The sequence below is a fragment of the Vanessa tameamea genome, chromosome 18, assembly GCF_037043105.1.
Source record: "Vanessa tameamea isolate UH-Manoa-2023 chromosome 18, ilVanTame1 primary haplotype, whole genome shotgun sequence".
In the NCBI taxonomy this organism is placed as follows: Eukaryota; Metazoa; Arthropoda; class Insecta; order Lepidoptera; family Nymphalidae; genus Vanessa; species Vanessa tameamea.
The window spans coordinates 6,908,030-6,933,487 of NC_087326.1; the positions used below are offsets into that span (position 1 = coordinate 6,908,030).

Genomic DNA, 25,458 nt, shown 5'->3' on the forward strand with positions numbered 1-25,458 from the left:
CGAGATGCAGAAGTTTTCGACTTATCGAAAGTTTTTATTCAATACATCTTAAGTGAAATGATATATAGTGTCTAAACGTGAGACTGTGAGACTAGTCCATCTTGACTGGTTCACTTGGTGGTAACAAACCGGAACACAACAATACTTAGTATTGTTTTGTTCCGGTTTGAAGGGTGAGTGAGTTAGCGTAACCAAAAGCAGGAGGGACATAACATCTTAGCTCCCAAGGTTGGTGGCGCATTGGCAATGTATAGAATGGTTAATATTTTTTTCGGTGCTAATGTCTTTGGGCGGTGACCACTTACCATCAGCTAGACATTTACCCGTCCACCACCTTTATCATAAAAAAACCAGTTCAAGTTAAGCTTTGTTTTACTTTCAACAACTTTTGAAGGATAAATTTATAAATTAGTTTATAAATCTATTCGAAAAGAGTTGGACTCATTGACATAACTAGCAACTAATAATTAGGAGACTGAAGTGGTAGACTGCCCCCGTATGTCGAAGAACCTATGGCTATTGAATCTAACAAGTCCTCGAGCGGAGCCCGAGGATTAGAAAATGCATTATAGTTTGACCTCCGCCCTCCTCATCTTGAAGGGTGTTTTAAAGGCGGTATGGAACCAGACCGGATTCAAAAGACGGAGTACCGAGAGTTTTCCATTAGTGGATCATTCGCATTCCATGGATATATTTTATGTGTTATCACTGATATCCGATTATTCGAAAAGATCAACTCATAACATACAAAAAAAAAAACACGTATAATACTTTTTTATTAAAAGAGTTTACATTTTTGTTTCCCCTTTTTGAGCTGGACTAGGCTAGAGTATGTGAATTTTAACCGAAGAGCGTCAAATATAATTTTGCAACGTTTACTTATAAACAAAAAAAGGAATCAAACCACATCGTGGAATAAACTACAAAGCTTCTAAAGACAGGTCATTTTTCAATCTCTATAACATGTAATAGGATGTTACTTTAATATTATATGCACGACTCTATTTGTGTAAGGTGTGTTTGTTTTTTGAAGCCGTGATTATTCCAATAATAACCTTATCGTGACAAAACGTTTACTAACTTGAACGCTTAAACGCTTTACCAACTTGAATGTCGTATATAATATTATGATGTTGAAATAATGGTGGAAATAAACAATGACTTGATTAATTTATGTAATTAGGAAGATATAAACTGTAATTTCCATTAAGTACAACATGAAAACATAAATAGCAGTATTTTAAATTGGAATAAAATAAGTGAGACGAGTCGTTAAGCTAAATAAACTTAAATATTAACATAACCATTGCCATGTAGCTTGCAACTGTGTTCATGAACCAACACGCAAGCATGAAATCACTTCAATATTGGACTGGAGCTCCCGCCACCCGCCTCCGTCCGCCGCCGCCGCCGTAACAACTCAATCAACGCAATTTTAAAATAAACCGTTTTTTATTATAGTACACAAACGTCGGCCGCTCCGAAGTTCGAACAAAAAATATGCCCCGACGAAGGTCTCAATAATGACTTTCTCGAGAACTTGTTACATATAAACAACTCCCGAAGTAGGTATAGGTGAGATTTAACAAGCAACTTTGAACTTTAGAACAGAAATATTTAATTTTCAATTAATAGATTAAAAATTTGTATGCTTTCTGAAAATATATAGCAATTTTATAAAAATAAAAATTAAAGTAAAATGGGTAATATTTATTTATTATATTTAATATCGAATTTTATTTTATTTTTTGTTTTATAATTTTCAAATACAGCTCATAAATTTGGATTTAATTTTTAAATCATCGTATACACTCTTCGAAGACCGGTTAGACAAATAAAACTAAATAAAATCAGGACAACTCTATTCCGTAGTGCTCTGTTTTACTTTTATTTATCCCAAAAGGCTGAGGGGCACGGGAAGGGAAGATATTGAAGCTGTCATCTGTGCGCGCGGGCCGCCGAGCAAACATTCACAACTCAATCTGAAGCGTGCGCGCGGCTGAATTGTACGTGTGTGTTGTAAACCGCGCGTTGACATCGATGCCAAAACAAAACATCCTATACGAATTATAAAATAACATAAACAAAAGTGAAAATATTTAATAAATTGAACAATAACTCTTGTGGAATTTAGTTTGTGATGTTTGGTTTGTGACTGGATCAGTGGTATATTTGTAGGCGATCGTAAAGTTTTTGTTAAACTTTTCACCGAACACGAGCCATGTGACTAAGAAGAAGCAACAAAATAAAAGTACGTTCTATTTTCTTATTTAAACTTTAATTTATTTTTTAACGAAAATGTATACCTTACTTGATTTCTACTTAGAAAATGTGTTACTCTCTTGTCTTCATAAATATAAATTAATTATTTTTATTAGTAAGAACTTAATATTATTGGTCATTTATATTAAAAGTGTGTAGTAAATGCTTTTGAAAGGTAATAGTTATCATTTACCAATATTTTGATTTGTATCTCTTAATTTTTTCCCGTGGTTATAAATGTATTTTTATATTGTTTCTTTAAAATAATAACACAAAGTATTATATAATATGCCGAAGACATAATTAGAAAAAGGTCTGCTTAACTTGTGTGTGATGTAGAGTCGTCGAAAAAGTTCAACAAAAGAAATGACTATTCATTATTTTCTATAATGAAGTTGTAGTCGAACCATTATTCGTTACAAAAAAACCACTTGTAGCGAAGCATAGAAATAGTTCGTTTAATCCACTATGTAATAATGTTGTGTCCTCGCTTTTCCCGTGTCCTTAGCTGTAATGCAAACGTGAGCTGAAATAATGTGATGGTCTATTAAGTAGTTGACGTAGATGTATCATGCACGAACGAAATGAACTCGCATTAAGGTTTCGAATGAAATAATTGATGCGATGAATTAGTATAGATTATAATTATATATAAAAAAATAGGAACGACTCATGAATGAATAGATTGATATTACTTAAGTTATCAATTTTTGTTCTTTTTTTCTAACCATTTTATTATAGGTCTTTATTAAATTGCAGTGTAAGTACAATTATTATCAATGAATAAAAACTATACATAAGTATTTTTTACCGTACGTTCGTTATGAAAATGTAATGTAAAACTAATTTCGGTGTAATTTTTACATTCCTGTATTATTATTTACATTCATATATAAATAAAATATGTCAACTTTTCCAGAAATTTTTACTTTATATTAGCGTTATGGTATCTTAAGGTCACAAAACAACGTTAGTTTAATAAATATTTGAAATTAAGGAACAATAGAGCCTGGAATAGTAGAAAACATAACAAAAACCTGACGTTGTTGATTGATTTACGAGCATTGCTAAAATAAGTTTCTGAGCAACTAACCTCTTCAATTTAAATTTATGGCCATCGAAATGCTGATTTATAAATTTATAAGGCGGAATTTTTTTCGTACGTCGATGGAATATTAATAGAAACTAAACTTAAGTGCAAAATTATACCTAATGTTATTAAATTACATGTTGCTAAATATTGCTTTATTTAAATTTTAATGCGTAAAAAATACTGTTCATTTTGATATTGATTTAGTGACTTTATTTAGCTATGACGATTAAATTATTATATATTTTAGTTTATGTGGTTACAAATAGAACCAGAAAGAGAAAAGAATTTCAATAAAACTGTAAAATTTGCTGTATTCAGAGCCTCATAAATAGTTAAAGATTATAGATTCAGTTTGAGAATTATACAAAACAGATGCGATAGTCTATACTAAGCTGCGGACGCACGTACTAGTAATAAAACAGAACGCATTGCTCGATTGATTTATTACGCCTTGTTGTCCATAATAAGTTGTCCTAACTCCTTAACTACCTGTAGTGACGTGCAAAATGCTATAAATATAAATCTATTGAGAAATTCGATTGTTCGAAATATGTTTGACAACATACCGTTTATCAGAATCATACAGGTTTTTTTTTTAACGGATTTGACACAGGTTTATTGAAATAATTAATATATGTCAAAAGTCTATAAAAACTGTCAGCTTAAATGTCTTATAAACATTTTTATATATTTTAAAATGCTAAGAGATTAATAGCATCAAATTATAAATTGAATTTCAATTGTTCAGTAGAAATAGGAAATAAAGTTTATCGATATTATAAAAATGTAGAGCTAATAGTAACAAACTCAATACTAAAGGAATATCTGATTAATGCCACAATGGCTTTTTGCATTACTTTATCGAAAGTGTCAGTAAAAAAAAAAAAACAAACAAATATTATAAAAATGTTAATAGCAGCAACATGTAAGGCTGGCCGTGTTTTTGAAAGACGTAACGAATTTTGGGACGCAAATTAGCGCGGCGACTCTTGAGTGTAAAATTATGTTAATATTAGACGTTTCAAGGAATAATTTGGTTAACATAGAAATAAGGCTATTTAAATATTAATTATATATGCAAACTGCGTGGTCGTTGTCTCATTTGTACTTTTTTTCTTTTTATATTTAGTTTTGTTAAGAAAAGAAATCGGATAAGTTAGAAGCACACGATGTGTATAATCTATGTTTACTCAATTAACTGTGCATGTCTGTCCTCAAGGGTATTACGTTACATGACGTGCCCTGTCTACGAAACTAGCCTGTCGTGAAGTACTTTACTCATCTCAAAGGATGTTTATACAAGCTTTTATATTTGGTTTGATAATGTCACACTTATAAAACAATCCAGTGACATATTAGCTTAACCTCGTAAGATAGTGGAATTAAAAGATTTAACTTTTTCCTCACCAATAGTACATAATTATATATTGTTTAATTTTTTATGTATTGTTCATTAGCCCCTATATTTGAACCAACGTTCGATCACTATTGGGCACATTGTTAGAGTTTTTATTGAGAGACGTCAAACATATCCAGGTGTTTTTACCAGTGAACAACATCCAGTAAAAATGGCTTATTTGTATTTCCGTATAACAAATAAAACTATCTTACCCATTTGCAGACTTAAAAGAAAAGAGTTAGTTTTATTTGTATTAGTTTCGAACCAGCTTGATGTTGGGTACATCAAGCTGGTTCGAAACTTGAATTGGCAAAGTAAATTGCGTTACGAACTTTATTAATATTTTTTTATATAAATGTTATGTTCGTTTATATTGAGCACGTTTGTGGCGTTACACAATACGTTTTGTTATTTCCATTCTTACAGTTTTATAGGCAATTTAAGGAGGGTGCCAAAACTGATTGTGATACACGCTGTATTCGATTACTGTTTTGATTTTAGTCACGCGTTCGTGCAAGCGTTTTCCTGTTTGTTTAACGTACTTATGCAATTAAATATACAAATTGTATTTTATCATTATTTAAAATCAATATATTCGTACATAAATAATGTTTTCCAATACGCAATCATATACTAAAAGACATTGTAGATGTTAACGTATATAAATAAATATTTTTATATTTTACAAATTATCGATTTTGTTTATGGTCGATTGTTTTTTATTTATCGGTGACTCCCATTGTATGGAATATAGTTTATTTATCTCTACGATATCTATGTCTTATGCTAAAGAATGTTTCAATTAATAAAAAATATATTTGAATGATTGAAAATGAAATAAAACAAAATGTGAGTGTTGCAGCGCTGCAGCTGCATGCCACATGTGACAAATTTGCCCTAAATCTTTGTGATTTATTATTGGTCCGTCTTGTCCAAAATAAGGGATATCTTACCATCTGCGGACTAAAATCTACCAAAAAATATCAAGTCGTCTCGTTGAATAATAAAAAAAAGTGTTGTCAGGTCAAATCGACTTTCGTGGAAAATATAAAAAAATAGTATGAGTTACTAGTAATACTTATTAATACAATTTTACATGTAATTTACATACTTACGTTAGATTTGTTCCATATTAGCATAAACACTTATTTGTCGGAGAAATACGAGAGGCCTGAGAAATCGAGTTCATTTGAGTCGCCCGCATGTTTTTGTAATATGAAGATCTTGCCTAGCCCTTTTACGATGACAATATTGCAGATACCATCATTGCTCTCGATGTTTTTCTGGCATAAAGTGGGGAAATTCAAGATCCAATTTTCTTAGACATTTGAATTAGCGGTTTTATTATGTGATTACGAGAATAAGTATAAATATGGATGGTTTTAGTGGAAGAGGAACACGGGGGGAAGACGGATGTATCAGGAATGACATGTGTAAGATGTTAGATGACTAGAGATAGTGATAAATGAATTAGGAGTCGACTTTAGAGCCTAAATAAGATAAGGCCAGCGTTGCAATAAGCAATGATTAATGATTTGCATTCGACGTTCTCACGTGTAAGCGGATAAGTAATACGTATTCCAATGATAACGGTGTCCTGTTCGCTTGCACTGATTCCCTGAAATAAACCTAGTGACATTCTACGCTGTGTCGCATCCCGTCTATTTATACTTGGAATTGCATTGCCAAAGATAGCAGCGCGAACATACCAGCGAACTTAGTTTCAGTTGACGATATAAATTTGCAGCTAATTAAAATGCCTATGTTATTTAAATAAATAGTATTTATACGAAAAACATTTTCTTAACTAAAAAAAAAAAAATTGTCTCAGTTTAACTCTGATGCAAATATATATTTATTTTAAAGAAGAAAGCTTATTGAGTCTTGTTTGAATATTGTGTTATTAGGACTTTTATCAAAATATTGGCAATATAATACTTATCACTGAAAACTGAGCATATAAAGTTGAGGTCAAGTTAAGTTGCATTGATAAAATGCTGTTATTTCTCCTTCGGGTTTTATCCAGAAGTCTTATTAAATAATACGTTTTAACAATTCGATATTTAAGAATGTTCTGTCAATAAATGCATAATAATATCAATGCACACTTTTTTAACACCTAAACGGAAATCTATAAGACTGTTTAAAGTATATATTTTCTTTTTTTGGCACTAAAGAGGTTAAGTTCTAAACTTATATTATACTAAGCAAGTAAACAAACCACGATAGCCTCATTGACGGTTACAATGTTAGAGTTATAACTGGTTATGTTAACCGTTCGATGTGGGTAATACTACACTGATATACCCGCTCATGTGAAATGTTGATTTCGTGAAATATTATATTATATATAACTTTTAATGTCAAACATTCTACATAATAACGAAAATAAATAAATATATAAATAAATGAAATACATCTTTTTATCATAATTTACTTTTATCTATGTAGTACATTACCTAGTTAAGATAGATGAAGTAGATGCGACTCTAAAAACAGTTTAAAATAAATAATCTGTATAATTTGTTAATAACTCAAATGAATTAGTTTAAATGCTTAAAATGTAGCTAATTTGTGATAAAAAATAAGAAAAAAGAATACTATTTGCGAAAAAATCTACGTTATATGATAAAAATAGGTTACATAGGTTGTAAGAGTAAACAATTTCAAAATGAAATTTAACGTCTTAGCTTTATTTAAAAAAAATCCTATCCTAACCCTAACGATATTTTAAAATTAGAAACATTAAAAATGGAACGTTAATAGTAAAGCTTTGCATTGAATTATTTGGTTATGTTTATTTTAAATTAATTTGTGGTATCAGTATGCTTGTTTAAATTTGCTTAAACTGTCAAGTATTTTTTATTGTTTTTTAAATATGGAACAAATATATGAAAATCTGTTTCATTAAGACCTTTGTAACATTCTAACGCAATGCAGACTATCAAACGCGATACGTTATCTTAAGTACTTGTTTTCGAGTAATTACAATGCGGGGTGCGTTACGTACTTGCGTAATACTATTGTTTTATGTGTGTAAATTAAAAAAGTATGTTGCGCAGAATGTGTTAGAATCAGAAGTTGATTAATTGTTAAATCTGTGTGACACCGTTTTTAATGTTTTTTTTTTTTGTTATTATGTTTAATATTTAGAAATGTTTTAAAGACAATTATGATCGATATAATATGAAGATGGATCAGGCTTAGAGTACTCGTTTATTTTTTATATAAATACATTGGGCGGCGCGGCATATTCTTTACAAAAAATTAAATATAGAACCTTAATATTTTTTATTAATATTGGGTCCTATAACGAATCACTACCTACAAATGATTTAAAATGGAAAATGTACTAGTTAAAATGTAACTCAATGTGTATTTAACAAATTGAAAAAAATAAATAAAGCCCATATAGTAGGTCATAACCGCAGAGACTTTTATCATTTTAGCGATGTCTTCGCGTGTAATCTTAACCTGATTGTGTTAATTCATTTAGGTCGTGTTATCAGCTGGGACATTCAACGTTGCAATATTACATTGTAAATTTTTAATCGTACTTTTGTTTGCTTTGTCGGTTGAATTTAATTGAGAATGCCGAAACAATTACTTTTTTTTTTTAGTTTTTTCAAAACATTTTTTTTTAAAACTATTCCGCTACAGTCAAATGTCACATTGACCAACGTTGCTATAAAATGTATAAAATCGATATTATTATTTCGCCCAACATATGTATTTCGCTCTTAATTTGTTATTTAACATAAAAAACGATTCATATTTCCTTAATTGTTTGATTTAAATTGAAACTAATTGCACATATTATTTTTAATACATATGTATAACAATTATTTAAAATACTCAAAACTCGTACTGTCCTTATAATTATTTATCTGTCGCATAGAATGAAAGTCGTTTGCGCAAATTGTTTAATAGTCTAGCAAATATACGTAAGACGAGTAATCGTTATGAAAACAACAGCAAGGCCGGTAATAAGTATAACGTTTGTTTTGTGGCCGAGGTAACTTGCTAATACATACGGTAATATATGAAGTAATTCGTCGACATTTTTTATTTGTTCACTTGAAGGCAATACATTCAGAGCGAATATTTTAAACGTTTTTCAAATAGGCTCTAATGAGTAATTTGAAAGATTATTTTTCGACCATCGAATTGTGTTTTTTTTTATATAAGAGGACGAGCGAATGAGCCACCTGATAGTATGTGGTCACCACCGCCCATAGACAATGGCGCTGTAACAAATATTAACCCTTCCTTCACCAATTCGCCAAGGTGCGCCACCAACCTTGGGAACTTAGATGTCAGGTCCCTTGTGCCTGTAGTTACACTGGCTCACTCACCCTTCAAACCGGAACATAACAATAATGAGTACTGTTGTTTGGCGGTAGAATATCTATATACATTTGGGTTCGGAACACCGAAAACAAATTCAGTTCATATCTCACTCCTGAACTTTTGATAACCGACTTATGGTGTATACGGCATTTTGATACGTGTGTCCTATAAACTGTATAATTATAATAGTCAATGTCACATAACACTTTCTGATATTTGACGTGCGTATTCTGCGGTGATTTTCTAGTCTCTTCTTACAGAATCGCTCTACTGGCCCTTGCTGTGAAGAGTTTATATGATGTCTAGTTATTTAAATTCAGTAGGCAGCCAAATATATAATCGAAAGATATTAAAAAAGAATCTTTCCTTTTATTTAAACGGTATGAGGGAGATTTATTGGCCAGTTTTATAATCTAGCCACCAAAGCAATTTGATCTCATTTTAGGTAGTAATTTCCTAAAGTACCTAATTATGTAATCCTGCGTAGTATGCGATTAAAATTTTTATATTTTAATCAAAAACGAAATGTGAAGGAGCTTGTAGATAAAAATCTTTTTTTTTTATTTGAAATATGTCCTCGCATTAATTTATAATCTGTAATGTTAGAGTGATATTATGATATCATAAGAGACAAGTTTTTCAATCGTTACACAATTGTTCTTAGAAGTAAGAGAAAAACATTTACACCGTAATGTGTCCGTTTCAACTTTCTAAACATAAAAACGCGTAATTTATAACACGGACAGGAACCGTAAATGGGTGTCTTTTTTATAACGTTACATAGAACAGATGGCTCTCTAATTCTAGATTCCTTTGTCTTGTTTCATTTAATACTTTTTTTATTAAAGGTTCCTATTTTAAATTCTTCAATTATAAAATTAAATAATTGTAAATCAGATCTTGCCATTTTGAAATGTGGATTTTTCAATACCGCCATATTATTTGCTAGCTTATTTCTATTTCACCTTGATGGTCTATGAACCAAGTAGAATATTGTTTCGGTAGGTAGGCTGACTTGCAAATGGGCTACGTAAAGAGCTTATGCACAATGGCGCTGTAAGAAATATTAACCATTCGTTACAACACCAATGCGCCACATAACTTGGTAACTAAGATGTTATGTCTCCAGGTTATTCTGGTTCAATCGCCCTACAAATCTAAACTCTCAATAATATTAAGTGTTACTGTTTGGCAGTTGAATAACTTATGAGCGGGTAGTACCTAACAAGACGGGCTCACACAAAAAACTTCCACCGAGTAGTTTTTTGTTTTCTGGTTCGCTACTACTGCTTTGTATATCCTAGTTATTTGTATTTATTTTTAATTTTTACGAATACTTAAGAAAAAATGCGGCTGCAAATCCGAAAAGTTCTACTGTCTTTGTTCTTAAGTAGTGTTTACTATTTATTTGTGGTAGGAAAACATCGTGTTGACTTATAGACATGTGTGGGATGGGATGAAAATCTGTCAGGAGTGAAATAAGCTCCAAAAATCCTTAATAAAAAGATGCATGGGACTTCACAATAGTATTATAGTTGCTCGGGTCCGTGGATAGTACATGAGAGTCCTGTGTTTGTTCAATCTATTGTAGCTTAACGACACGCTATAATGAGGTGTACGGGGACCCATATGTTTGACTTTGTGTTTAGCACTAGACATTAGAGCCTTACTGATGTTGCTCCTGCACGATCTTCGCCTTCATTATTTTGTCATTTCAAATAATTTTCTTATTTAATTACTACTTAAAATATTATATTTATACCAAATGTTCTGCTTAGATTAGTATTTATTTAAAGTTATTTAATTTACAGTAATTTGTTCATAAAAAGTAATATTTGTAGGATGTTCTCAAATATTTTTTTTGTCAATATTATATTTATAGCTACTTATTCGACGTTCATAAACATATTAAAATATTTTGTACTTAAATTGTATTCGATTTTGAATATTAAAATGTTAAAGGTTTAAAAAAGTCTTTACAATAAAAAAACACACGGTATCGACTGTGTGCGAGCAATTATTAGTGCTTTTCACACTTATACGCTAACCGTCCAACGTTTCAAAGTGGAAATGTCGCACAGATTCTTCCATGATCTCGTTTTAGATAGCGTCCGATGTCGGCTCCGTTTTTAAGGTCGAAGACATTTTTACTTGGACCTTTTCGTGTCTCACGACGTTTCTCCGAAATTTCGAATCGCCATCGACAGCTGCCTTTACAATTCCGAGCGCGTAACTCGCAAGTCACGAATATTAACAAAGTTCATAAAATCTATTCAATATTATTCTTACCTCTGAATAAACTTGCTTTAAATACAATTTAATTAACAAACAAAACAAAAGACGCACGTTCGTCTCTGCTTATCTTTGCTACCGTAGGCGATACATTCTCGTCAGCTTTAATTCTAAGGAAATAAAGGCTATGCGAAGAAGCGCAGGTATCAATTGTTATTGTAATGTTTCACTCGGAGTGGAGGCGACGGACATCAAGTTGTCACTTTATTTTCTTTTACCATTGGCCACTTCGCCGTACGACGACCCGTGCCTCTTTACTTCTAAGGGTTGTCAATGTGTCATTTTGACTTGTTAGAGTTGTAACGTCTACCAATAATTCGTGTCTATTTCATATATTCACCAAATCGCAACGTTTTTATATCCTCAAAGATAGTATTTTTTTATTCCTTTAAAACAAACTGTACAAATCTTTATTTCGTATTATTTAAATTGATTTACTTTATTGTCATTTTAATATTAAATTATTATTGTAATATTTGATTGGTTCGTTATGAAATGTAAAGATATGATCTCTGTCAACCCTAATATGTTACGGTAAATGTGTAAGTTAGTAGCGAGTGAGAAGTACGTGAGGCGATTCTGTTTGTTTACCCAGCTTCCGAGAAGGCTTCGGGATCAGTCAAGGATTACCAAGTCGACCCGAACGAGTTTACGGTGTTGCAATACTGATATCATGTTATGAGATACAAGTTACTGATTAAAGTATATTATAATAATAAATGAGAAATTATTTTATATTATTTTTGTTAATAGATTTGTCTCTCTATTAAGATAAGGTTTTGATTTTTACGTTTGTCTATCCCTATATTTTATATTACTACTTATTATTAGAGTCGAGTATTATCAAAGCGAATTCCCCCATCTGTTAGTATGTTATATAGTTTTGCTGAAATAATATTCGCCTAGATAATGATGAGTGCAGTTTTAATTTAAAACAGTTAAAAACCGTCTAGTCGCTTAGTATAAAGATGTTACATTATTGCTAACTTAGTTAAACAATTTTTTTTACTGACATTATTACTCTCTATATATAGAAATTCGTCATTTTTTTTAATACTTTTTATGAAAGGGGGCGCTTTAATGATCCTTTTGAATTTCGGCAGAAATTATATTTGAAGTTATAACTTTTTTCCAGTTAAGTTTTTTTTCCAATTGCTATTTATAATAAATTAGGTACAGTTTCATTATTTAATTTATACCATAAATGTAAGTAGTTTAATAATACAAGTGCATAAGTTATAATTTTGGCACAATAATGACGTCCTTGTACGGTATAATTATTACATATAAAAAAAAAGTATAGTCATATAAAGATAGTAATCAAATTTTAATGGATTGTGTTTAATGCTTATGAATGAAGTGGAAGTGGAGCTCGCGAGATTAAATGTGTTAATAGCTTGTGTGATTGGAGGTTAATGACGTTTCTGCAGAATGAGTAATGAATAAGTGTACTGACTGCCAAGAATATACCTATAGCAACTCGGTCGCTCGTGTGTATCACCATCTACGATCTTATGATTATAATATTTGATTGAGCAATCTGTTATATGGGCTATAGAGCTTTCTAGGAATTGGGCTTACTCGACTCTTTAACGAGCTTTTAATGAACGCATAATTATATAATTTAGCAGTTGTTACTTTATCAGATACATTGTAAATTTTGTCTTTTTCTGTTTATCATATGTTTTCTGACCTCAATTCAAACATCTTCTTTTAGTTGAAGATGATTCTATAGTCTATGATGAGATCTATGGTCTCGTTAGTTGAACATCAAAAAAGTGTAACTGTTAAAAATAAATAAGTGTACTTATTATATTAATTATATAGTTGCTTAATAGGGAATTATTTAATAAAATCTAATGTTTAGACTTGCATTGAAGAAACGGTCAGGTATAATAAGAATAATTAATTTTTTTTTCATTAATATATAGTGTAAAAAAGATTTATGTAATGTCGTCTTCAATAATTAGTTAGGTACTGATTTATAAATATATGTATCATAAATAGCCTAGCCAAATTAGCACGGCCATTCAACCCGGATTTGTTTGTGGCTGTGCTGGTTTTGGGCTGTCTCTATTTAACTCTTTATGTTGTTCATCAAAAGAACAGTTTAATTTATAGTCTTTTATTTTCTGTAGGTAATGTGGTTGCTAGTGGCGGTGCTGAGCCTGACGGTGGTGGCGGCCGGCAGCACGTCGTGCGAGGATGCGCGAATGCGATGCGTATACCGTACTGGTTGCGGCGCCGCAATCAACAACTACATGTATCTTTGTAACGAAGTACTCTCTAAGCCTACCACCGTGTGCCCGAAGGCCTGTGAGCACGCCCTCATCGCATTAACGTCCACTGAAGAAGGAAAGGAACTCATGAACGTAAGTCAATAAAAATCTTAAAATATTTCTATTTTATTGAAATATTCACATATTATACAATTAAGAGCAGTACTTAGTATCGTTGTGTTCTGGTTTGACCGGTATATGAGGCAGTGTAACTACAGGCACAAGGGATATAACATGGTCGGCGCTGGTCTATAGGCAGAGGTAACCACTTACAAATTTTGTAGAAAATGTTTATTTCGTACTTGTTAACCTTGCAGTTCCATTCTAACGATAAAGACGTTTTATAAATATGCCATCGTTATCGCACCTGTGCCATCTACGATCAATGACGACGATAAAATCCAATCGTGAATTCTAAAATTTTTAAATTCAATTTAAATTATTTGAATTTATATTTCGAATAAAAAAAATATTTAATCATTTTTTTTCTATTATATAAAATAGATGAACTCTGATAACAATCTGTTTGAGATTAATAGACGATGAGAATGTTTGACCGATCACCGTGAAGTTGGTTCTTATATATTATGTATATGTAGTTTTTAATGGAATAGATTTTTGTACCATTTACTTTTGTAATTCGCTACTAGATACATCTCATCAACTTCTGAATTGTTTAACTGATTGCGGTGACAATTGGTGTACATTTGAGCACAGAGTAGTTATATTTTAGAGTCGTAATCGGAATATTATTTATAATAAGCTAAAGACTCTTATGCACACTGGGCTGCGTTATTAGTGTATGAAGTAACACATAATTTGTTTTTAGGATCGAGTAGGACGACCAGTTCTACATTTAAATAATTCGTGATAGTATTCGATGACTAAACTTCGTTAAAATGTCAACGTCATCGTTATTACCGAGAATGAATGGATATTTCAGGTCAGGGTTCGCATTTGTTGAAACATTATCTTGTTAAGAGCTGATATAACATTTATATTAAATAACGTTGTAAATTGTTAAAGAAACGCATCGTTTTCGTGATTTTATATTACGGCCGTGGCAAAGGTCGTATTTGCTACAGTAATTTTTCATCACAGCTTGTTTACAGCGTCTTTCTCAATTGAAGAAGACGACCAAATTATTGTGAGCTACTATTAGGGCTAGTTTCTTTAATTGGACGTGATGGGTTCCATGCGAGGCTTGGGAGGTCTGTTTATGTTGGTTTGCTTTGGTACAGACGCCCCGCAATAAAATCTAATTTAGACGTCAGATTTGTCGGATACGAGGCATCGGCATCATAGCTGAGGGTCCCGGTTGACGACCTCTCATTGACGTCACTTTTAAAGGTGCACATCTTAAACATGTATAATGGAATACTAGTTAGAAAAAAACGACATGTTAGAGAGAGTTTACTCTAATATTTTAATGTAACATAAATATTCAATTATCCCTAAACTATTTTTCTCTATTATGAAAAATGAGAAAGTTTTCATAATGTTTAATTTTCTTATAATATATGTACTGCTGATACATAACTTTATAGTGAAATTATTTAAAATTTAAAGGTTAAGATAATATTGCAATGGTAAAGGTGTTCAGTGGAATATTTTAAATTCCAGATAATTACCTAGAATCATACGTAAAGCCTTATAAAAATTCAATTTTCACAATCAGCAGATGCATATCATTAACTTTCTAAAATATATAAGATATATATATAACACTGCATATTTGGAAATGACATCTGCTGGACCACCAACATAAACAACATACACAATTACAGTGATGTGATATTCATTGAATCATCAGTTCAAACGACCTTTTGATGACATTAATGACGCCAAAATCTCTTTGTAAATATTACGATGATTGTGTTTGTCTTATAATCGAAGTAGATAAATGTACATTATATAGAACGCAGATATTTAGGCTGAATGCGTTTATACTCTTGCGTGAATTTGAATCCAGTTTAGACCGGTTTGCATTTTAATTACAAATGCTTCAATCTTAACAATACTGAATTTACTTGATTTAATCGTTGGGAAACTAAATATCGAATTATATATATGTAGATTAAAAATAAAAAAAAATATATAGGCATTTTTGCGTTTTTTTTTCAAGCATATAGACAGACTGTGATTGTAGTTTGTACGGTCATAGATCTGCTATTTGAATTTTACTATTTGTTCCTATATAAGAAGGATCTGACTAAACGAAACCCTAGTTTTAGTTAAGTTTTGTCAGGATATTTGAAATTACTCAATAATATTTATGAAGTTCGTTCAAGATTTATTCCGTCCGGTTTTTTAAGGAAACGTTATTATTATCAGGAACCGGTCGAGTTGATTATGTCGTTGTAACGGTGTGATTATGGTGGTGAGCTTGGGCAATGTGTATCGAAAGGTAGGGCAAAGCGGCCGCGCAGCCTTGAGATTTGACGTCTTGATCGGGACCTACCGCAGCGCTCATTCTTGCGCAGGTGTTGCCTCTCGACAAAAAATATAGCGTAAGACGGAGGCTTATTTATCTGTAACATCGCATAAAGGACTATAAATTGACCTTTAATTAAACGATACCGTCAAAAGTGGTTAATTAGTTTCATAGCTTACGTCATTTTCGAATGACTTCGATTTTTCATCCAGATTTCGACATAATCATTTTCGAGTATGTTTGAAAATGGAAAGACCACTATGCAAAATATTCAATTAGGCTTATTCAAATTCGTAGTGTTATCGTAATACCGTCAAACGGTAAGCTGATGAGAATAATATGGACGTGATCGTTACGAAATATCTACGAGCTATAAAACCGTTAGCCACTCGTTTAATAACCTCAATTATAAAACGTAATGAAAATTTTATATCACACATTTTTAGTAACGGTAATTTTAGGAAACGCGCATACCGACGTTACATCTAAACTGATACATCGTTGTAAAAACGTCGTTTGTCAGAATATTTCTGGTGTCATAAAAATATTTTACGAACTCAAAATGTTATTATTGTATGCTATACACTGTATTTATGGCTTTTACTCATACTTTTAATATTGGTAATAAAAACGGTTTTTTTTTGTTACAGTGCCAATGCGAAGACCAGTATTGCTTGGACGCGAAGAAAAGAATTGATGTATGTCGACCTCAAGTATTGAGGGGAGCGGCCAATGCGACATCTTCTTGTCGCCTCTCCCAACTTATTTGTTTAGCTGACGCGCAGTGTGCAACAGCTTTAGATTACTACAACCAACTATGTAGATCAGTGTACCGTGGCAGAAAGTGCTCCAACAAGTGTCTGAACTCCATAGAAATCTTAAGGAAGCAAGAGAAAGCTGCGGCCCTAACGGTGTGTCGCTGTGACGGTAACGAAGATTACGATTGCCCCAGGATGCAAAACAACCTTGCTAGGCTTTGCTTCCATAAGCATCTAAAGAACCATACGAAAAATCACGAGAGAGGCTACGGGGAGAAGCATAAAAAGCATCACCATCAAGAGTTGCCATCGGCAACGAATTCCATTACCGTAACGAGTCTATTGTTTTTGTTATGTACTTTTGTTTCTTCAAATTATAATACGTGACATAAGCTTCAAGATCTACCTCACATACTTATATCTTATACAATTATTATAATTTTAATGAATTAGTGTTTGTAGATATGTATAGATCAGTATGATTATTTTTTAAATGAGAGGGTTTGCAAGGGCTAGCGCGTTTAGGTTACACATAGGGTTTTATATTTGTGCGTGTGAATGAGTTTGTGTTTATGGTTAATACATATATCCGAATAAATTTATCTGTGAAGCTTTAGCCGCCCACGGGCGCATGCGCGGGCGTCGCGCTATAAATACAGCGGTGCCGGTGGTCCGGTGACAAATGCAGGGTTGTTCCCGTCGCGGCGCCACGCCGATTGATCTAAAGCTAGGCGGTAACGCGACATATCAAACAGATGAATATAAATTCGACCATTTTTCATCTCACTCGATCTCATTAGATCAGAAAAGAATGCAATTCAAAGAGTCGCGCATTTAGCGAGACGTCGGGAAGTGGATGTCTGGAGTGGGTAATTCCGGTAGGCGAAACACTAATCGTCGCCAGTGATGTTGGCACGCTACAAAAATGCGGGATGAGATACCAGCATCATTCATTGACATCCTTTCGAGATCGTTTCGACTTTAGTAGTTCATTAATAAATAACGATGTCTACTGGATCATTAGAAAAAATATTTTTAATAAGCGGAACATTGTTTCAACTTGTTAAATAGGGCATGGGCATTTCCATTTTTAAAATGAAATGAAAAAACATTACATTTTTAAGACTTATTTTTTTTACAATTTAAGAGTTGTAAAGAAAAGAAAACTAATATAGAGGCAAAATATAATTAATTAAATTGTACAATTAGAGGCTCTAAAGCAACATTTTTTTTTTACTCTTTGTACAAGTCCGTTGGTATTTAAACGGTGTATTAATATATGTACTCTATTTTGTATTTTTCATTACGGAAAATTTCTCAATTTTCAGTTAGGTATTAGATGCAAGGTAATAGCAATGTTATTCTGTACCACATCCAGCGTGCTGGCAAATTAAAAAAAAAAACAAGTCTATGTGACATTTATAAGGCGCGAATTTTTATTTGACATTTGATGGTTATTTATAATATTTCAAACGCGTGAAGTGAAGCTTTCATTTTTGAAGGATATATAATATATACAAACATTTTAAAGTCAAGCATGGTATTGACGTTCAATAGCAAGTTTAATTGTGAATTCACCGTGTAATATACAAAGTCGTGATATTTCCATGAAGAGTCCATGGATGGGAGTTAAATCGTGGTTTCTTACGTTAAGCTGAGTCGCCCTATAATGAAGAGGTTCGGAACCGGTTCTGACAGAGCAAGGTCCTACAAACAGTTGAATACGAAAGTGAACACACAGTATAAATTTTCCAACCTAGATTTTATTTCTTTTTACGTGTGAAAATAAAAATCAGTCCAATATAATGTTTCAGTTTCTCATTCTTTATAATTTTTCTATTTCTTTTGTTTATCGTATCACCTTTTCTTCCTAAAGGTCGAGAACATGTAATCTGATCGTTAAACAAAAAGCGTTAAATTTTATATGGAAATAGTATGTTCTCGGTATTGGATTTATTTTTTTGATCTAGTACCCGAAATTTTTTTGTATTGAATAACGTAATACATAGACTTGGCAATCTACGCCAATCATTATTCGTTTCAGTAGTCAAGATATGAAAATGTAATCGTATCAAATAGTCATAGCGAACGTTTGTAGGTAGTAATGTTACTGAAATAGAGCATTTGTTCGATTTGGAATTGAGGTGAAGTGTAAGTCGAATCTATTTTCAATTTTAAAAACGATTCGCATCTTTGAAACGACTTTCTTTTTGAGTACGACGTAAGAGGCCAATATCATATAATTCAAAAATAGAAACTTCTTTTGAAATGCTATTCGTAAAAAAAAATCTAATTTATTTTTATTTTTACTATATATAGACTTGCGTTCTGCGAAAGTCAAAAGGATCTTTGGATAAAACATTAAATCTTTTTCCATCAGTATTGTTTTGTATGCAACCCGCAAACAATTGCTTACTAATGTTTCATCGCCAGAATGATGTCGTCTTTATGCATAATGCAGCAGTCACGATAATGCACAGACTATGCATGGAATTCACTTTAAATATATATTTTTTTATTTCAAAAATAGAATGACTTTCATACGAATACATGTTCATTTAATTTCTTGTATTACATACATTGATTTATATTTATTTTGAAGTTTTAATAGAGCAAGATGTTCAGTTAAGATCAAATTTTTTGTAAATAACTCCAATTCAAATTTCCTTATTCAATATTGAAGATAATTAAAGACGAAACTTATTGATAGTCAAATTAAAAAAAACTAACAGTAGAGCTATTCTGTAAGAACAAACACGAATCTCACCGCAGAAAATATTAGAAAGTAAGCGATGACATTGACTGTAATAATTATTTCATTTAAAGGAAATCGCTTAAGTAGATTTTCAACATTTTATGACTGAGATACGAAATGAGATCTTACAGAATAGTACTGCAGCTTAAGAAAACATCCTGACTTAATAATCCGTTTTAAAAGACGTTGCTTGTACGCAAACTACAAATTCACTTTTCACATTTAATATTAACGTGTAGTGAGTTTTTTTTGTTCGATGGTTATGATTACATAACCAATAATTGTTGATATTAATATTATGTTCCGTTAAGTATTTAATGTCTCTTTTTCGTGTTTTACTGCCAGTGTGAATACGTTAAGTAATTTATAAAAATAAGTATTAATAATATAAATTGTCATTTTGTGCGTGTGTTTGCTTGTGTGTTAATTGTAAGACTGTAGCTGACCTCTTTATGCCAGTTATGATTTAAATTCATGATTTGTAATAGATGGTACTTAGTTTGATAATTATATATTTCAAAAGAATATTTTAACGTAAATATTTGAATACCATTATAAATGAAGACTAAGCTAGAATTATATATATGAAATATGTCTTATATAATTATAAAAATATATATGGCAAAGATAGAAATCTTTATTTATTCTAAATATAAATATTTACGTTAAAATATTTTTTTTAAAACATATTAACCACAGTTTACCAAAGTGAGATTATTAGCATAGTTCAGAAATTGTAAATAAATTAGCATCGTTTATGGTAATCGTACAAAGTATTTTAGATTAATATTAATTATTTATTTAATTACTTTAGAATTAGATATAATAATTGTTGCATTTGTTTCGTTTTCGCAAAAAACCTTTTATGGATTTTAGTTGTATTTATTTTACAAAATTAAAAATAAAATTTTCTGTTTTCTAAATATATCTTTTATTCATACCTGTAAAATATTCTCTGACCAAAACATAGATATATATGATATAATCGCTTCCATATGTTTTTTGTTATGTTTTGGAAGAATTAACGAATGGAATCATTGGAAAATATTTTAATCGATTTTTAAACATAAGCAAAAATATATATTGAATAGACATGAATTAATAAATCTAATAATATATTATTTTTCAAGTAGAGTTTGTAATTAACTCTGTTGCAACACATTTGAGCTGATATCATTAATTTGAAATAAAATTTGGAATCTATCTCCTTCATCATGCGCATTAGCAGAATATTTTGTGCCTTGCTAGCGCTAATTCACGTTATACGGAAAGAAAAAAGTCTTCTCTTTTCAAATTAGTCCAGAAGTTCACCTCATCACATATGAAATTGTTAGAATATTTGGTGCTCAACCAGTATAACACGTCAGAAAAAAAAGAAGTAATGTTATTATTTTTATGACTCAATTACAAGAAATGCAATAAAACGAGACATCAATATATCGCAAGTATTAGTATTCCATGTAAAGAAGAGAGCAGTCTTTTAACAAACTAGTCAGTCTCTTATCTGAACGTGCGTAAAATATAAAGTTTAAGAATAAATGTTCACTAATACCTTTTTATTTCATACATTGTGATACGATTAAAGTATTTTGGATGATTGAGATAGAGTAAATTGACTAAACTTTGAGGAATTTATTTAAATTAAATAAAAATAGTAAGTGAATAAATTAATACCAAATGGTATGAGAATATTTTTTAATGTGAATAACGTCGAAAATATTTGGTAAATATATTACCACAGTACATTTAAAAAAAAAAGACGGACATCCTTATCCATGATTTTTTTTTATTCGGATTCGTTGAAGTTCTTATATATACTGCAGAAAACCACTTATTCATAAAACAATTTTTTTTTTCAGGTTTTTGTCTAAAATTACAGGAAGGCGAATATTGTATAGATAATAATATAATATCCAAATTACTACTTAAAAGGAGGAAATATTTTTTTAATAACTTCTTACTAGGTGGGCACTTTCAAACAAAGTACATTAAATACTTCAGTTATATACCTCTTAAAATACATGTCTATCACGTGAGGTCCAAGTATATTTAATAATATATACCTACTTAGTATAAAAAGTAGACTGTGCTTTTGTCCTGTAAATACATTCAAGGCATATTCTAACGAAATTACACATGTCGATAACATTTGAAGCACTTTTTTGCGGACTGAATTGTCTAACGATATGGAGAGCGTATCCGTTCCCACAGAAACTGAGCATTGGTTTGCCAAAATAATCACGTACACCAGACGAATCTGCACTTAACTCAGGTCAGCTACTTTGTAGGGTCATCAGCTTCCATTATAAGCGAAGTGTACTTATCGTATGATTTAGCACTTGTCTCTCAACAAGTATTTCAATAGGGAATATCCTGAGAGGCGGCATCCGTTTTGCGATGGCCGTGTGAATGCCTATAATTGTATGGCAAGACGCAAAGGCTTTGATTGAGATATTAGTTGATTTATAAAAAAAAAATGTTTCAAATTCAAAATATAAATCAGCGAAGGTTAAGTTTTGTCATGTACAGAATAGATATAGTAATCACTTTTCTTATGTTACATAATGAAATATTACAAAATATTTAATGAGAGTTTCGAAATTATCTTTTGTAATCATAAAGAAATCATATAACTCGTATTGATCGTAAATAACATCATACTATAATATTCGATATTTTTTTGTTAAAAAGGTATACCTAGCCACGTTTATAGGTTATTTAATTATTATAATTCGTCAAAGAGTTAAGATGTTACCGTTACATTTTACGAAATAGGATTAGATTTAGTGTGACGTTAACCGAGACTCCGCACCCAAAATTCGCGTGTGGCTGTATTGTTTTCTCTAAAGCCCGCGGCGATTACCGGTGGCTCAGTGGGTGGTCCTTCTGTCCACATATAGCCTATAAAATGATTACTGAGGAATACTAATAAAAATAATACACATCAAAGAGACGTGGAATAAAAAGACAGCGCCGAACTTGGTCTCCGAAATTGGTCAAGCGTTTAGTGGCAACCTAATTTGTAATCGTCATGGTGTTTTTGACTCTTGTTTTTTATTTTTATTTGCGGTCTATATTATGAAGATATCAAATATACATTTCTTCAACTTGTTTTTTTTTTATATAATTAGCCATGTATAGTATATGTATAATATAGTATTGAGTTAATACTGTGAGCGAATGAGTAAATTTATTTTGGCTTTGTGGTCCGACTTTGGTGTACCCAAGCAACAAACATTTTATTGTAATTTTTTAAATAAAATATGAGATTCTATTTGAAATATGAGATTTTAAATAAAAACAAAATGTGAGAAATTACCGTACAAATGCTGTTACAGCCACAAGAGTCATATCTCATCGTATGCATTTTAGATCTCGGCGCTTTGCCCTTAGCCTTACTTACCTTATTAAATGCCCAAATTTTATTAAATAATAAAAATATATTTATGTATTATTCAGTACTATTCATATTGATCATGATTTTCAATCGTCTTGTAGCTGTAGTTACAAGGCTGTTAGTGTTGGCATAAACTCCCGACGAGGCCGAAGAAAAGTTATTAACTTTTTTCTAACGTAGACCGATCTTGATCTGCCCCTGAAGCTCGTCGTCGTCAATTCTGTATTCGGATTGCCAAACTATTGGATTATGCGAGTATGAGAACACTAAATGCACCTGTATTTGTGCACACACTTAAACACTTTATATTTCTACTGCTTTAAAATATTTTAAATCTAACAATATAATTGAGAGACAGTTGTTATATGACAGTAAATATTAAAAAAAAAGACATCCGTATTTATCTAAATCAATATTTAAATGAAAGGCCCATTTTACAAGGTACAAAACTTCACACTTATAAATAAAAGTCATATTGTGTATATCTATCTTAAATATAATTTCATTAATATGTTACAACTATTCTTGGTATTAATATTGGTTACTATTTAACTTAATATAACAGAGTTCTCCGGCATAGACCCTAATCAAACACATAGACAATCTTAATGCTTTTTAATTAATTTATATTTTCTTAACCTTTTGAATATCCTGTATATATGTATCTTGCTAGTACGTTATTATTATTTTGTTTCATGCATTCTATGAAGTAATCACCATTATTCTTCCATTTCCTCATACGCGGTATATCAAAGATGACCACTACAATACACTTTTTACGGCTTCCCGTCTGCATATAAATTGCAACTTAGCGTCTAAGTCTTATATTCATCACCACTTCATCGTAATGTAAATCATAAACAGCTAAGGACAAATACACACTTTTATTTAATTAAAATCTTTGTAAGAATAAGAAATAATATCATTTATCAATATCAATATAAGTTTAAGAATTTGGAAGTTCTTGACTCAGCAGTGTGATTCCGTAAGAATTCACATCGTACCTCAATCATGAAATGTTGAGGGATCGACTTAAAGTGATTATACTCAATGTCATATAACATTCTGACATATCACGCTCATGTTCTGCGGTGAGATTCGAGTTTCTTGTTACAGAATAGCCCTACAGTGCCAGAAAGATGGAGATGTGATTAAAATGGTTTAAGTGATCCAATCGTTTTGAATGTCGGCGAAGTTTTTAACGAAACTTTGAAAGTAATATTAAAGTGGATATAAGGAGTGGAGTGTACTACAATAGTGTTGTATTATAACTAAAGATATATTCATCAAGAATTGTATGTAGTGTATTCTATAGCAGAGTTTTAAGCAAATCGTATAGAATATGAAAACTAAAGTTTGTTTATTATTACGCCTTTGATATAAATACCTACCTATTGAAAACCTTAAATTTAGATGCAAAACGGTCAAATATGGTCTCTATTGCCCTTGTACAGATACTTGCTTATTTTTTATTATGGTTCTGTAAATGTCTTATTACTCGGTTTCCCTTTTCAGTGAAAGTTTGGAGTCTATTCCAACACGCTGCTCTAATGCGGATTGGTTTTCATTCGACACATGTAAGTTTCCTCACGATGTTTCATCTACCTCTATGTACGAGATAAAATATAAACAAGGACAAAACACACGATCCAATGTTGATTATGCGGGTTCGAACTGGAATTTTATTGGTTAAGATTCACGCACTTAAGGCAGTGAAAACCTCGCTTCTTGGTTAAAAAGTATGAAAACAAATTACCGGATATCATAAAATTACAAAATCTTTTTGCAAGGCCTCTAGGGCATGCCAGCGTCCCTGTGGGATTATAAATTTCGGAACCACATTGCTGTTACATTATAATTAGTATCAATACATTTTGTATCAGTGTCGAATCTAGAGATTATTAAAACAAATTCGAATACAATTAAGTTTCTATTATACCTATTTATTCATGTGTCAAAAGCCTTTTATTTATTTTAAATAGATAAAGTATGCAATATTAATTGAGATGTAAGTATACCTAGACGTCGACTTATCATAAACAATGTCTATGTGCTAGTGATGTCTCTATTACTGGTTAGATTTAATTGGCTATTAGCGGCCTATAACTTGAGTTTGCTAAGCCTCATTGACGACTTTATGGTAGAAACACAAACTATGAGATATCTAAACTCTATGACTAAACATAAATTAATAAGTAGATGTTTTTAGTCTTTCGTATATTTTAAGTATCATAGAGTAAATTTAGGTAAATAATTTCTCAAAGAGATATTCCTACACACGCCTAAAACCTATACACATATGAAACTAGAATCAGAAAAAAATGCATTTTTATTAATGTTCGAAAATTTTTTTGTTCACGTTTTCTTCATCATTTGTTCTGTTGAATAGATTACTTCCATTCTTATTTCCGATCCATGCCAATTTCCTCACGTAATATC

General features: G+C 31.2%; 1 protein-coding gene across 1 annotated transcript; it reads left to right on the top strand.

Annotated features, from left to right (window-relative positions):
- The first annotated feature begins 1,965 nt into the window (after positions 1–1,965).
- Positions 1,966–20,545, top strand: LOC113397123 (growth arrest-specific protein 1-like). The gene is made up of 3 exons (XM_026635290.2): positions 1,966–2,251; positions 13,535–13,768; positions 16,760–20,545. Exons 2-3 carry the CDS (start codon positions 13,538–13,540, stop codon positions 17,252–17,254), a joined length of 726 nt encoding a protein of 241 aa, XP_026491075.1. The 5' UTR covers positions 1,966–2,251; positions 13,535–13,537; the 3' UTR covers positions 17,255–20,545.
- The last annotated feature ends 4,913 nt before the right edge of the window (positions 20,546–25,458 follow it).